The following is a 14,344-nucleotide window of genomic DNA, read 5'->3' as shown; positions in this document are numbered from 1 at the left end:
CTGACACACACCTAAATCACCCACAGCAATAATGTCACCGTATACCCGGCCAGCACACAACAGTAACAGCCCCACGCTGCGTCCATCGCCAGAAAAGATGCCACGCAGGCCGCTCGGCGCAGAGTCGCTGGCTGCCAGAAGTAGGGACGTGTACGTCTTTAAAAAAACGACGATCGGCTTTGCATTTTGAGATTTTAGCACCTGTCTGAAGGTAGGATAAAAGGATAATGATGAGTTTTAACTGAAACCGTTAGCTTCTTCCAGGAGGAAGAATGAAACGGGAAATGCAGAGAGTGTAGCTAAAATACTTTAGCATTGCCATTTACCCGTCATGTAATGAGGGCTTAAAACCCCAGCTGTGACTCTTTGTCTTATACTAATTGACGATTCCTGAACAGAAAAATGACTAAAAGGTGATTTAAAAACCCCGAAAACACAACAATCCTCTAATTTTTGGCTAAAACGATTAAACACAGAGGTGCTGGCTGCTAGCAACAAATTTGTTGCTGCATTTCAAAAACATCAAAAGATGAAAAACCTTTTGAACCCCAATTTCTCTCCCCCTCTCTCACTCTTTGTGTGTGTGTGTGCTGCTGTGTCTACGTGGCTCTGTGGGGGATGCGTGCTAAACCGAGGCAGTCACAGAAAGGTCACTTTAGGGATGCAGGAGACTCACCAGGGGGTTCCTGAAGAATTCATATTTGGCATAATTCTTCCTGAAGAGGAATTTACTGTCACCGCTCATGGAGGCTTGAACCTGAACCACCAGCTCGTGGTCCTCCACACATCTCTCTGAATGAGGGCACAGACACAGGCAATGTTAAAAAAAAGAAATTGCCCTCTGGGGACGGCGTCGAACAGAAACCGTCCGGTTTTAAATCTGCGAGCGCGGCTTTTAGGGCTCATTTGTATACTAAAAAGATTTTCATGTCAAAAACACCGTTCATTGTTCTTATTTAGATTCATTTTAGGGATTCATCCACAGCATAACAAGCAGCTCTTTTGCATACATTTCCACTTTTTTTCCTCCCTCCTGTGTTGACAGCATATTTAGAAGTGTCCTTGTCACTAAAGGACTTACTGTGAGCTGTAACTGCATCCCCTAGCAGGCTGAACAAAACAGCTTTTGAGGCGCTGAACCTGAATGTAATTCCAGTGCCATACACTGGAACCGTCGAGGATATTTTTATTTTAAAGTGTCTCGCAGAGTAACAGAGTATTAATAAGCTGTTCACATATATTAATAAATACAAGAACCTTTTGTTTGCTTGCTGCCAATCAGAAGAATGCTGGCTTGTTTCCGATAGAGGATGAACAAAGATAATAATAAGGATTATTTAGAACTGTGATTCATGGAAAGCTGCTATGAATTAAAAACATGCAGAGATCCATATAAGATGTCTCCAGCAGAAATTTAGCCACATTAACCCCCACATCAGCATTGTGTACAATGACGCAGCAAGAAATAAATACTTTTGATTTTTTTTAAAAACATCGCCTGTTACTAAGAGACGGGCGAGGAACTAAGAGGTTAAATAAGGAGGGGCGGTGAAGAGGAAGAAGCGCTGTGAGGCAGAGGAGGGAGGAGGTGAAGGTAGTGGTGTTAGAGGAGGAGGGGGGGGGTTTGCAGGAAGATGATGTCATTTATTTAGGCTGATTGCTGAGAGCAGCAAAGCCATAAGCAAAGTACAAACCACAGACAAACACACAACCACACATTACAGGCTCACATAGACCTAACCTGCTCACTGTGCACCACGGAGGCCCAGTTACTTTCTTTGTGTGTGTGCTTGCTTGTGTGTGCGTGTCCTCGTCTATCTTAAGTTGAGGGCACATGATCTCAGAGTGATGCAGGTAAGAATTTGATAGTGGTGGGATGTTCCAGTTAGACGTGGACGTGCAGGCAGGGTTCTCCTGTTTCACTGAGGCACAAACACACATTTCTAAACTGAAGCTGTACTCACTTCTTTTTTTCTTGCTTAGCTCTGGCTGTAGTTAAGGGGTGGAAATGTCTGGACTCTGCGCGCGTCCGCTCGTGCACGCCCTCGTTGGCTACAAGCGGGGGAATTTCCTGTGGACAGTCAGGAAAGGGCCGATTGGCTAGAAAGGCTAGGGGCTCGTCCAATAGAGACCGGCGATTGGTTCCTCGCAGCTCTGGTATGACGCTTCAGTCCCAGGCCTCTCCGCCCTCCACCCCCACCTTCTGTCTGTCTCTCTCTTTCTTTCTCCCTTCATCTCTCCTTCCCTTCTTCCCTCTCCTCTCCTCACCTCACATTCCATCGCTCCGGTGCACTTTTCCCCCCCCCAGAAACGCAGATCAAGCAGGAAAGCACAAAGCAATCCTTTGACTCTAAAAATACGAGTCGAGAGGAGGAAAGCCTCATTGAGGACAAAGGCAGACCCAGAGAAGAAGAAGAAAAAAAATAAAGCTTCAAAAAGGGACACACGGCAAAAGTGAAGAAACGAAGCACGAGTCCTATGTTTTCCTTTTTTTTCCCGCCCCCTCTACCTCTTTTTTCTCGCTCCCCCCACCCTCTCTCTGAGCAAACTATTTGGGAGGGAAAAGCATGTGAGTAGAACATGGAAAATGCTTAATCCTACAAGCACCACACCTCCCTCTCAAGTGGTAAAGCCATGCAAACACTGGTGCTGTGATCAAGTGAATACACAGGGCACACACACCTGCAGAAAAGCACACGCAAGGCAAATATGCAGAGATTTAGCAGGAAGCGTTTATTCTCTTATTAGAAGCTACAAGAAAAAAATTCCTTTTTTCATGGATCGCATTATGTGCTTTTTTCTTTTAATCTACAGGAAAGTAAAATCAAAGCTCCCAGGTTTTTTTAGAAAATGTTATAATGTAACAGATTTGTAACAATCTGACGACCTCACTGAAACTTCTAATGGTGTTTAATCACCTTTTCATCACTGCATAAACACAATACAAGAACCAAAGTAGCTTTAATCCCTTTTCTTGCAAAAAAGAAAGGAGGAAAAAAAAGGCGAGGATCGAGCATCGCTGTCCGCACTGGGATCCACACAGAACACTGAGATTCTTACCAATGCCGAGGATGGGGTGGTGCTCCACCAGCGACCAGGCGCTGTCGTCCAGGCAGTGGCTCTTGTAGACCAGCAGCTGGCACACATCTCGAGTCGTCATGTCGGCCGGGATCTCCACGACTTTGCCGGCCCCATCCTCGCTCCACACCTTCACTATCTGAAAGCACATACACACACATAAGAGGGATGGTGAGGATATGTGTACATGACAGCAGCAAAGGTCATGTTTTCAAAAACAGGTATGAGGCATGAAGTTGCTGTCAGGAGCATTTGCAGAGAGAGGAAAAACAAAAGCTGAGACTACAACAGATGACCAGCTGCAGTTACCTCCATAACCAGGTGCTCTGGTTGGTCCCGTTCACAATATTCTGTCACTCGAACACAAGAAGGTCTTAAAATAAGAAGAAGGATGACGTCCAGGAAAGGCTGGCTGGTCCCTGAGTGTTTAGTTCAGCCCTTTTTGTCCGCAGCAAACGGACGTCAGCGAAACGGACGTTTCCCCTCACATACGAGAATATCTGCACTTGGAAAAGCTTAAAAATCTGCCCCCCCACCCCGACATTTGAACTTTGATGGCGAAACCGTGTGGTGGATTTATACGTGTTGTATATTGTCATTAAAAATGTCACCGCTGGGAGCAGCAAGCGGGCAGAGTTCAAAGTACCTCCCAGTGTTGCGCCATTTTGAACCATTTCAGCCAAAGTGCCCAGACCGACATTTAAGCCGGGTGTATTTTTTTTTTGGCTTCTTCAAGTGTGTTGCTGCACAGACAACCACAGGCCAGCTGCTTCACACTCTACGAGCAGATTCACACACACATAGGGACAGATTGCCCTCACAAATATGAGCAAACCACAGAGGCAAAATTATCTTCTAAATCTCAGAAATGGTAGGTGGCTCTTGTGTGTGTTCTCACACGCCCACGTCCCAACATCCTCTGGTCACAGCCGGGGATTCGGCTGCCCTGCACTTCACAGACTGCCAACCAGGGAGCAACTGTTGAAAATTACATGAAACAAGAGAAAAACCTAGTGATGGGCGAAGGGTTGGAAGGTGGCGGGCGGCTGGCGGGCGGCTGGGGGGTTCACGGAAAATTAATTCAGACCAAGGCCCCCGTAGAGCGGGAATACGTAAAAACGCCAAGTAAACGGCAGCCGCGGTGGTCTGGAAACGACACAGAGCGTCAGGAGCAACAGCATGCAGACATGGAGAAAAACTCCCAGCGCAACCAGAAACAACGTCACGGCACTCTTTGCCCCTGCAGAGCCCGAAGACCGCCTCCTCTCTTCCCAGATGCCACAAAGGAGGGGGGACAAAAACTGCATTTATGACGCATTAGTTTGTTTGAGAAAAGTTTTAAACACACTGACCTGGGGGGGGATGCAAACTGGCAACCAGACACGCACACACAAAACTGATGACAGAGACCCATAAAAGAAACAAACACACACACCCACACACACATGCAGAAGTCTCTTACCTCCACAGCCTGTAAGAGGCAACAGTCTGGAGAGCAGGATGGCATTTTCACACTGAGACGCTCTCCAGTGACACACAGGGACAGAGAGAGAGCGAGAGCGAGAGAGAGAGAGAGGGGAGGGGAGGGGAAACAGGAGGCGAGAGGAGAGGAAGTAAGGAAGAGAGAGAGAGAGAGGGAGGGACGGATTGGCAAGGAGAGCGCTAGAGAGGAAAGAGGAAAGAAGGGGGAGGAAGTGACAGAGGAAGGATGAGAGAGGAAGAGAGAGAGAGACAGCCCCCGACTTCTCCAGTCTTCTCGTGCTGGGCAGCATAAAGACTGAGCTGCAAGGAGTGGTCTGAACAGTAGCTCCTCTCCTCCTCCTCCTCCTCTTCCACCACTCCCCTCCCTCCGTTCGTCTCCTCACACAGGATTAACCCAGTGTGGGATTTTTAAAACGGTGAGCTGCTACCTGTCACGTACGCTACCACTCTTATCTTCAGGGTTGCTTTTCAATCCTCTCCTCCAAACCCGACTTCCCAAAAACAAAACACTGTCAGCTCCTTTTACTGATGGCGCCGCACCAGAAGTAGCAGTCCCTCTCCCTGAAACACACCCACACCTCCTCACATGCACGAGGACAGAAAGAACAAGCTCAAACTACTAAGCCAATCACTGAGCAAACACACACACACACACACACTGACATTTTCTTTGAGCTGCCTAATGGTTTCAATTTCTAACCCCTCCCTCCCCCTTGTCCTCCCTCCTCTTCCTCTCCTCCTCCTCAGCTGTATGTGAAATACTGTGAGACGGTGTTAGGACCAGAGCAACATGTGTAACGCACAATGACGGCTTCAAGGGTCGCTGAGAAGGCAGCAGGAAGTCTTAAAGGCAAAAAAAAGGAAGAAAAGTTGGGGTGATTCGATCTGAAGCTGCACGGATCACGTGCCGGCTGGGCAAACAGTCTTTGGGGTGGGAATGGAGGGGAGGGCTAGAAATGGAGGGATGGATAGATGGATGGATAGGCGGGTAGGTTGGTCAGCAAATCTGGAGGAAAAAGGAACATGCCGATAACATGTGTGTGTGGGGGGGGGGATAGAAAGAGAAAAGAGCGAGAGCTATGGAGGAATGTCAGTAATGCAATACTGAGTCATAATCAGGCTCATGTGTAGAGCACAGGCCAGCCCAGCTGGCCCCTAATACAGTGTGCACGCCAACTATGAGGTGCATGCGCTCCAGCACAGACACGGGTACAAAGGGGGAAGACAAAATGTAAACTATGAAGACGAGCTCCAGGAGATTTCTTTCCTATACGTTACTGCTCGACGTTTGCTCCAGCCTCATGCTGCAGTTTGGCACTCAGAGTTTACGTTGATTACAGATATTAGAGAATCCCAAATATGATGAGAGAAAAGATTGGAAGAGATAATGAGCTCACTTTTGGAGTCTTCAATTTGTGTTTTTCGACTTTTTTTAGTCGATGTTTTTACTGCCAGGGTCCTTGGAAAGTTTAAAATCCCTTTACCTAGTTTCATGTTTCCATCATGAAACTTAGCTCACCTTGCCGCCCCCCCCCCCTCCACTTCCCTCTCATCTCTCTCCAGGCTGAGGCTGAGGTTACACGCCTGCTGCTGCTTATAGCAACACATAAAGAGGGCCGTGAGCAACAATATACCGGACTGGAAGGTCATGTACAGACACCCGCGTGCACACACACTGCACACATCGGGTCAGAGGTCAAACAAAATAACTTACACCAGGGTCAAACCCACTTGACCAGGAAGTTTATGGGACCTTAAACCACAAGCTAAAAGTGACACACACACACACACACACACTTTGAGTTTACTGTGTAAATCCATGCCAGTGCCACTGTGAGAAGATCCACAGGGAGCCTAGTTGAAACTTCTTAACATGTTTTTTTCCATCTTGTAAAAACTTTAAGTGGCACAACTGATAAACTCTGGAAGGCTTTACTGTTTCTTGGCCGTTGTGAGAAATGGAAAATTGCATACATACTGTATATAAATGTGATTCTTGTTGCTCATCAACCATGAAATGTTCAGAATATAGATTCATTCTCCTGTTTTCTGGCACGCAGGACATTTAGTGTAGCCAGCAGTACAATCCATATAAACAGACAAAAGCTGCAAATGCTCACCAGCAGGCAGACTTTCCTAAATATTTTAAATAACATTTACAAACTGTCGGAGGTTTCTTCCTGTTAAAAGGGAGTTTTTCCTTCCCTCTGTCGCCAAGTGGTTGCTGAAAGGGGTTCATCTGATTGTTTAGGTCCTCTCTGCATTATTGTAGTTTCTGTACCACACAATCTGAAGAGCCTTAAGGTGAATGTTGTTGTGATTTGGTGCTATATAAATAAAACTGAATTTAATTGAATATTTTCAAACACTGAAAATGTATTACCAGCAGAAACCAACACCTCCACTGATAGCTGACTATGCAGCCACAGTCAGCTAACACACCCATCACTAATGCCAATTTTTGAATGCTGGCTGCTGGTGACTCCCACCCTGCTCTGTTACAGCGTCATCTGCCTTTCATGTCTGAGTGGTCGGGTTTCAGGCCAGACAGAGCTGATTAGCTCTGCAGACAGGCCAAACTCAATTTTACCTCACTGGAGAGCCATCGCAGAACTTCGTCTAGTGGCTCGTTTCCCTGCGACCCACCACGGACAGGGCACACCGTCTGTCCCACACACACTTGCACGCGCACAAACACACGCACAAACATATATCAGCCAAAAGTTTGATGGATATCTACTGTTCAGTTCGAGGAACTTATCGGGTTTAAAGATCGCTCATGTGGGCACGGTGAAATCAATCCAGTAAGACAGAATGTACAACAAGTTTCTAGCTCCACCACACAGCAAAATATTTTTTTTAAAAAGAGTTAAAAGAGCACATTATGTTTCCATGCAAAGGTCCACATCCCTTCCACACATCTTCTTTCATCTAGTTTGTCTGAGCTCACCATTCTCCAGTTCCACAGCAAAATCAATACCTGCTGCATAGTTTGGTTATGTAGAGGATACAGTCTCACTGATCTTTTTTGATAAAAAAAAGTCCAAAGAATGTGGGTAAACTCCCTCTTCAGGAATTTGGATTGAGCACATGTTAATATCAGAGCAGCAATCAGATGCCGACAAAGAATTTCTGTCTTCCAAACTGGGAGAAAAGGACCTGAAACAAGCACTGATCTGTACAGCACCCCCAAATGGTCAGAGCAGGAGGATGCAGCTGAGGATGCAGCTGTGGATACAGCTGTTGCTCTGCTTTACGATGAAATCTACGGAGGCTTTGCTGTGACTGCTTTTTCAGCAGAGAACATGCAAAAAGTTCCTGCACCAGAACACCAAGGTCATTTCAGGGAAATATCTCCACAATATTACAACACTAGCAACTACATTTTGAATCCCTTAGAAGACTTTTCATTGTTTCCGTTCATTATTATGATTTCAATGGGAAAACTGAATCTACAGTCTATTATGACAGAAATGACCCATGTAATCCTCAGAAATTACATTCAAGCTTGAGTGAGTATGTGTGTCAGAGTCCTGTAAATCATCATGACACACACACACACACACACACACACACACACACACACACACACACATAACTGTACTGAATCCTATTCAGGTGAGTAACTAAATTAAAATTGATCACAAAGCATGATGATTTATGCGAGACTATGCAGCGACCTCGTGACTATGCAACGAGGAGCTTGTGCATCCTGTCATTACAGGCTGACTTGGGTGAGCAAGCTTTCACTGCCATCTTTACATGCACAGAGACACACACACATGCACCTTATCTGATTGCAGTGGGTCAGCAGACCATTGCGTGCAGAAGTACATCAGCTGACCACAGACAAAGAGGGAGGTAGGAGTACTAAATAGAGACTGAATGACTCAGGGCTTTAGTCTTAAATTAGTTTTTAATAACACAGCTACAGATCACCACATGAATCTGCTTTTAACACTTATGTATAAGAATAACGGCTGCATACAGAACAGCTATTAAATAGCTGCTCACAACAATATTTTGCATTATTTATTTAATAAATGTTTTCAAAACTTGTGTGTACCAGTGAATACTTACATGTTGTACTCACAGTCCTGTGAAAAATGATTCAGCAGGTTTTAGAACCACCTTTAGCCACAAGTGATTGTTTTTTATATGACCTTTTCTCTTATCTTTATCTTCACATTGCTGTGGAGGAATTTTGGTCCACGCTTCTTTACAGATTTGCTTTAGTTCATTGATGTTTGCAGACATTTGCTCAAGGACAACGCCACAGTAGGATGGGACTCAAGAACCAGTTCTTGGGTTAGCCTGAACTGGTTCCCAGTAGTTCAATTCCTTGGAGTTGCTAGGGGAATTGTTAGTCTGCTTGCCTATCGATCCCACTAATCAGTTCTACTTGCCCTCACGCTACAATCAGCTGATTTCAGTTCGTACATCTGAGGTGACAGCGGCGCAGTCTACAGCGTTATGGAGAGTGATGGTAAAGAGCGAAGTGCATCCAGGACAGACACAAATGCATTATGTTGCTAACACAACTTCAGCTTTTTTGCTAACGCTAAGCTAGCCAAGAACCAAGAGTGACGTTAACACGCCGAGTCAACGCCGACCCCGGCCCAGCAGCCACAGCCTGAGCAGTCAGGCTGCAGCCTCTGTTTCTACCTGTTCAAAGTGAAATCACTGTGGAGATCACTTTGAAGTCTTTTTGTGTTGTTGGCTTTGTGTTCATATGTAATACTAAGAGAAAGACCACGTGTGTTCTCATTAGAATAGGGATTTGTGTTGGTGTGTAGGACTCTAGCCTCAGGTTTAAACTGTTAAATGGTAGTTCTAAGACATTGTGTTTCAGCTATTTTACAAAGTAACATGAAAGTAATGTAACAAGTATTATAGCAAGTAATGTAATGCATTACTTCTAAGAAAAGTGTTCGGGGTAATAATTACTTTTTTTGAGTAACGACCACAAAATGATCACAACGAAGAGGGGAAATACCTCCAACATGCACAAAGATTTGACCACAATGCAATCAATAAATCTGCATGAATGTAATGTCTTTGATATGCTGTTTATCAATGGTGGTGACTCTCAAAGCCAATGAGAACCCAGTGAGAATCAATAAGGAATCAATAAGTGATATCAGTAACAGAATCTGAATCCTTAAATTCTTGTTTAATGTTTCAATTAAGGACTCGCCAAAACTAGCCATTACAGTGTGTTTAATTTGCTATGCCCCAATAAGTAACTCTTATTTTAGGATGGTCTAATCTTAAATGACTAAATTAAGCCAACGCAGAGATACAAAGCCATCAGATTTCACCCTCTGAGAAGTTGTTTTGATTTCTGAGTCTGGACCGAAGTGGTGGCAACACTGCTGAAAAATCATCCCTAGAGTCCTGCCGCTGGCACAGCTAAAGACCGTAGACCGCAGCCAAGTATGATTCCTCTTTGTACATAATCAGCTTTAACCTTTGAAATATTTTGCAAGCATCAAACATTTCAATAATGAAACCATGTGCTGAACAACAAACCATGAGAAAAAGGGTTTTTTCACATCCTTTTTTTAAATTAAAACCCTCTTTTCTCTTAAATCTTTCCAGAAGAGGTCAGAGGTCAAGGTCACTGAAAAGGGTTCGGTGTCTTGCTCACTAACTACTTCAAAAGAATGGAGGTTAGCCAACACATGGGGCTTCGGTGCTTTGGTTGAGGCTGAGAGATTGGTCTCTATAACTACCGGGGCTCCCTGCTGTCACTGATGTTCGTAATGCTCTCTCTGGCCACAAATAAAAGCACAAGTTGCATTGCAGCCATGGTCGCGGTGCCAAAGCAAACTCATTTGCCCAGCAATGACAGACAAAACCTGACCAAATCCTTGTGAAAGCCAGGGGAACATGACTGAACTCTATGGTGTAATACTGCAACAACATGCGTGGGAAATGGCCATTATCCAGTCCACTATTGAGCAGAATCAGACCACTGAAAGAAAGTTTCACAAATCTGATGGAGATGCAGCATCATGTTAGTTTTTTATATTTCCAGCCTGCTTATGATTCTACGAGGACACTGCTCTACTTGGCTCACAATGTGAGCAGCATATCGCTTTGAGAAAAACCGAAGCTCAGTGAAGAATGTCCAGATTCCAACTCTACAGCTGGAGGGAGCGAGATCCTCCGATAAACCTTTGCCAATGCAAATACAATGCAAGTATGTCTGCAGACCAACGCACGCATGTGTGACGGTCCCATCTGCATTGTTGTGTAAGTCATACTCAGCACTCCTCAGGCTTAAATATATTCACCTGATCTGCACACATCAATGCACATATTTGCTCCAGCGCCAGTAAAATTTAAACTCGCTAACTTTCTGTTATCTTAGATACAGTGAAAGCCTGAAAGGCCATGCTGTAGACAGTCTAACCCTAAATTTGCTGAATTTAAGGAATTTGATCAGTGGACGTTTTACTTAATTTGATTTAGAAAAAGCTCATTTTAGAGCATTAGAATCCATTAAAGTGTACAATGTTTCAAAAGGCATGCCCCAAAGCAGCCCAATCAATAGGAGGCTGGTTTAGGAAGATCTTACACAGTCAACAAATTAGTAAATAAGCAGCCCACAGACATGCCTGCAGCTCTGTGAGAGTGTACTCAGGAACGGCAGTGCTTGGAGCTAAATGCTAACATCAGCCTTGCCCTCTCTACTGTGCTCAGCAACAAAGCTAACACAGACATTTAGAAAAATAAGGATTAACGCATTCACCAGTTTGTTTATCGGCATTATGATCAGTATGAAGCACGCTGGTTACAAGTAACAGCAAGTTACATGACTTTTGCAGGTATTTAGTAATGAGCCAAAGTCATATTTGTCTGTACTTAATCAAGTACTGACAAATTTAAACTAAACTGCTCAAATGATTACTTAAGCCCTGGTTAAGTTTACACAAAGATTATTATTAATTATATGTTCTAGAAGGTCAACACCCAAAACAAAAAAGGATCTACAGGCTACACCAAAAGGCTACACCAAAAGCCGCTCTGAGAACCTTCACAGACATACCGCTAGAACTAGAATCCTGACTAGTCCTCATGTGTTTACCTACATGCTAGACGCACAACTGAGGTTCAGCAAAATGTAGAGTTTATGGTGTCAGATGACACACGCAAGCTATGACACAGATATTAGAACTATATTAAAATTATTATTTTTTCTTTAACAACTGATTAATTATTTTGAAGAATCATGAATAAAAATAAGTTTTTTCCCCCCATTTTTATATTCATCACATTTGTAATCTCTTTTTCTCTAAGCCAGGTAGCATGGAGGTGAGCAAACGAGCCACGTGTGGCTGTGGAGTTGCTTGACTGAGACCCGTGACTGGACTTGATATAATATCAGTTTTCCTGCATTTCTCTTTCAGGGATTTCAATTTTGTCCATAAAACTTTAGCACTTTGATGATTGGTTGATTAGGACCTCAGTCGATTATGGTTTGGAGACTAACCTGGTAATATGCAGTAATTAGAAAAAAATGTGTATTTCCTGACCAGCTGGTGTGTGGTTGCTGGTTATTAGTCACACCCAAAACTTCCTTGTGATTAATTTGTTTGCTAGCAGAAGGACGGTTTCTGTGTAGGACACCTCTCTGTAACCAGTTTCACACTGACAACAGCCAGCAAACACCCATTCAGGCAGGTCTCTAAGCCTGCATGAATGGGGCTTTAGCAGTTTAGCAAGGAATAGTCCTTCGATGGCGCCAGTTTCCAAAAAGTATTTACAACAAGCGTTAAGAGTGGAGTTAAACCAAATAGCTGGTTGGGAGGATTGAACATGTTGTCAGAAGGCTGCTGCTGTAAACCTCTTGAAAACTGAACTATATCTATTGCTTAGACTCCTACGATTGAAAACATGATTAAAATTGCTTAAAAAAATAATTCTGGACTTTTTTGCAAGCACCAGCTATGAGACCCCAAACCAAAGAGGTAAAAGCCAAAGTCAAGAAGTTGGCTGGCTAAACTCCATGGCCATCCACCCGCCTGACACAGCCATCCCAGTTATTTATTAATGAATCATTGCTGACAATCAGTGGAGATGTTTCTTTACATGGGTGGTGTCCAGTTCCCACGATCCCCATCACCCTCAGCCACACATTTATCAGTCTCACAGCCACCTCCTCTTCTCCTTTGGACAAAATGCTTTTGCTGACTATGATAAACATGGTGGAATGTTAGAGGTGATTTTTCCACGTGCTTTTTACTCCTTCCACAAGCTCTATCGCCTAAACAGAAATACTACCGCCATCCTGTTTTTGTGCATTTAAACACTGTTAAAGAATGTCCTGCCTGCTCTAAAGTTGTCACGAGCAATGAAAAATGACACAAGGACGAATGAAAATGGTGCCAAGCCTCAGCCATTATCTGTATGAATAACTGGACAGAAAACACAAGTTAAAGCCGCGTGAGATAAGAGAAAAATAGAAACGTAACTGCTACTGGCTGGTTATTTGGCTCGCTGAACGAACAAGAACTGTGGACGAAATGAAGATGATCTGGGAAAGAGAAATGAAGCAATGTTTAGTCAGCTCTCACAGACTCGACCGCGCACACAAAAGATCCTTTGTACAAACTGCAAACTTGCTCTCTGACTCCAGACCTTGTGAGTTGATGTCAACGAAATGCAAAAATAATGCTTTGGCTTATCACATGTCTCTGTGCGTGTGTGAACTGAATAATGCCACCTGTGTGTGTATAACTGCGTTAACAACACACACAAAAAGTGTGCGTGTGTATGTAAAGAAAGCGAGCGAGTGAATAAGCATCTAAAATAACTTTTATTGTTCAGGGTGGGCATCCTGAAAACATCTTTGAGGAGGATGGAACATTCCTGGGACAGGAGGCTCAGCAGGGGGAAGGAAGGGCAAGGCTGTGACACACACACGCACACACACACACACACACACACACACACACACACACACACACACACACACACACACACAGAGACTCTCTCGAAGTGACGCTAGGAGCCGAGGTTGAAGCGTGTGAACCGGAAAAGGGCGCCTGTCTTGCCGGAGCCAGCAGACGGATTCAGAAGGTTCAGAGAGATCCGACCTGCAGATGTTCCCAGCCGTATTCCTGGCTCTGCCACGGGAAGTCTGCACTCTGTCCGCAGCATCCTGGAGACGCGGCTCACCTCGTTCTTCCACAGCAAAACATGTCCGTCACATGTCTGCATGCGTGTGTAAATATGATTGATGATGATTCCACAATAACACACATGTACTGCCAGATAACCCCGGCTGAGTTGTTGTGTAATGGATAAAGGATGTGCGCAGCCAAAGTCAACACATGCTGCTCTGACCCGCACATAACAGGCCAGTCAGCTGGTTTGAAAACACACACTAACACAAATGCAAGATCTAATTAACATGGGCAACAAAAATGTAGCCAATCCCTTGACCACTTGTGCCTCTACCAAATCAGCTGTACCATTCTCAGTGATTGCGTGCTGGTGCACGTGGCGTGTGTGTAGGTGAACTTACATAATTGTCAGAGGTCTGTATGGGGCTCAGAATAGGGGATCCAGTTAGGCTGCAGAGCTCAGGGAAAGGGTTGGGGATGGCTGGCAGCGAGGCTGGACGCAGCTGGTGCTCTTCCTGCAGGTTCCTGCAGAGGGAGACACACATTCATGACACTGCCTCAGGTTACCAGTGAGAGACTAACACTGGAGGATATATATACACATGATTATGGGTGTCATTTGGGTATAATAAGGAATACAAATCAACATG

At 44.5% G+C, this 14,344-nt stretch overlaps 1 protein-coding gene across 4 annotated transcripts in view; it reads right to left on the bottom strand.

Annotated features, from left to right (window-relative positions):
* Positions 1-14,344, bottom strand: part of LOC309698327 (growth factor receptor-bound protein 10-like) — a 68,250-nt gene that overhangs the window by 13,981 nt on the left and 39,925 nt on the right. For all 4 annotated transcript variants that reach the window (XM_082520677.1, XM_082520675.1, XM_082520674.1 and 1 more), the window contains exons 5-7: positions 14,096-14,219; positions 3,061-3,217; positions 677-792 (exon numbers count right to left, since the gene is read on the bottom strand). In XM_082520677.1, coding sequence (XP_082376803.1) covers positions 677-792; positions 3,061-3,217; positions 14,096-14,219 — 397 coding nt within the window. The remainder of the gene's footprint in view (positions 1-676; positions 793-3,060; positions 3,218-14,095; positions 14,220-14,344) is intronic.

Source organism: Aulonocara stuartgranti (assembly GCF_965226115.1).
Source record: "Aulonocara stuartgranti genome assembly, chromosome: 22".
Classification (NCBI taxonomy): Eukaryota; Metazoa; Chordata; class Actinopteri; order Cichliformes; family Cichlidae; genus Aulonocara; species Aulonocara stuartgranti.
Note: the sequence above shows the minus strand (reverse complement) of the source record. Positions and strands in the feature narration are given on the sequence as shown.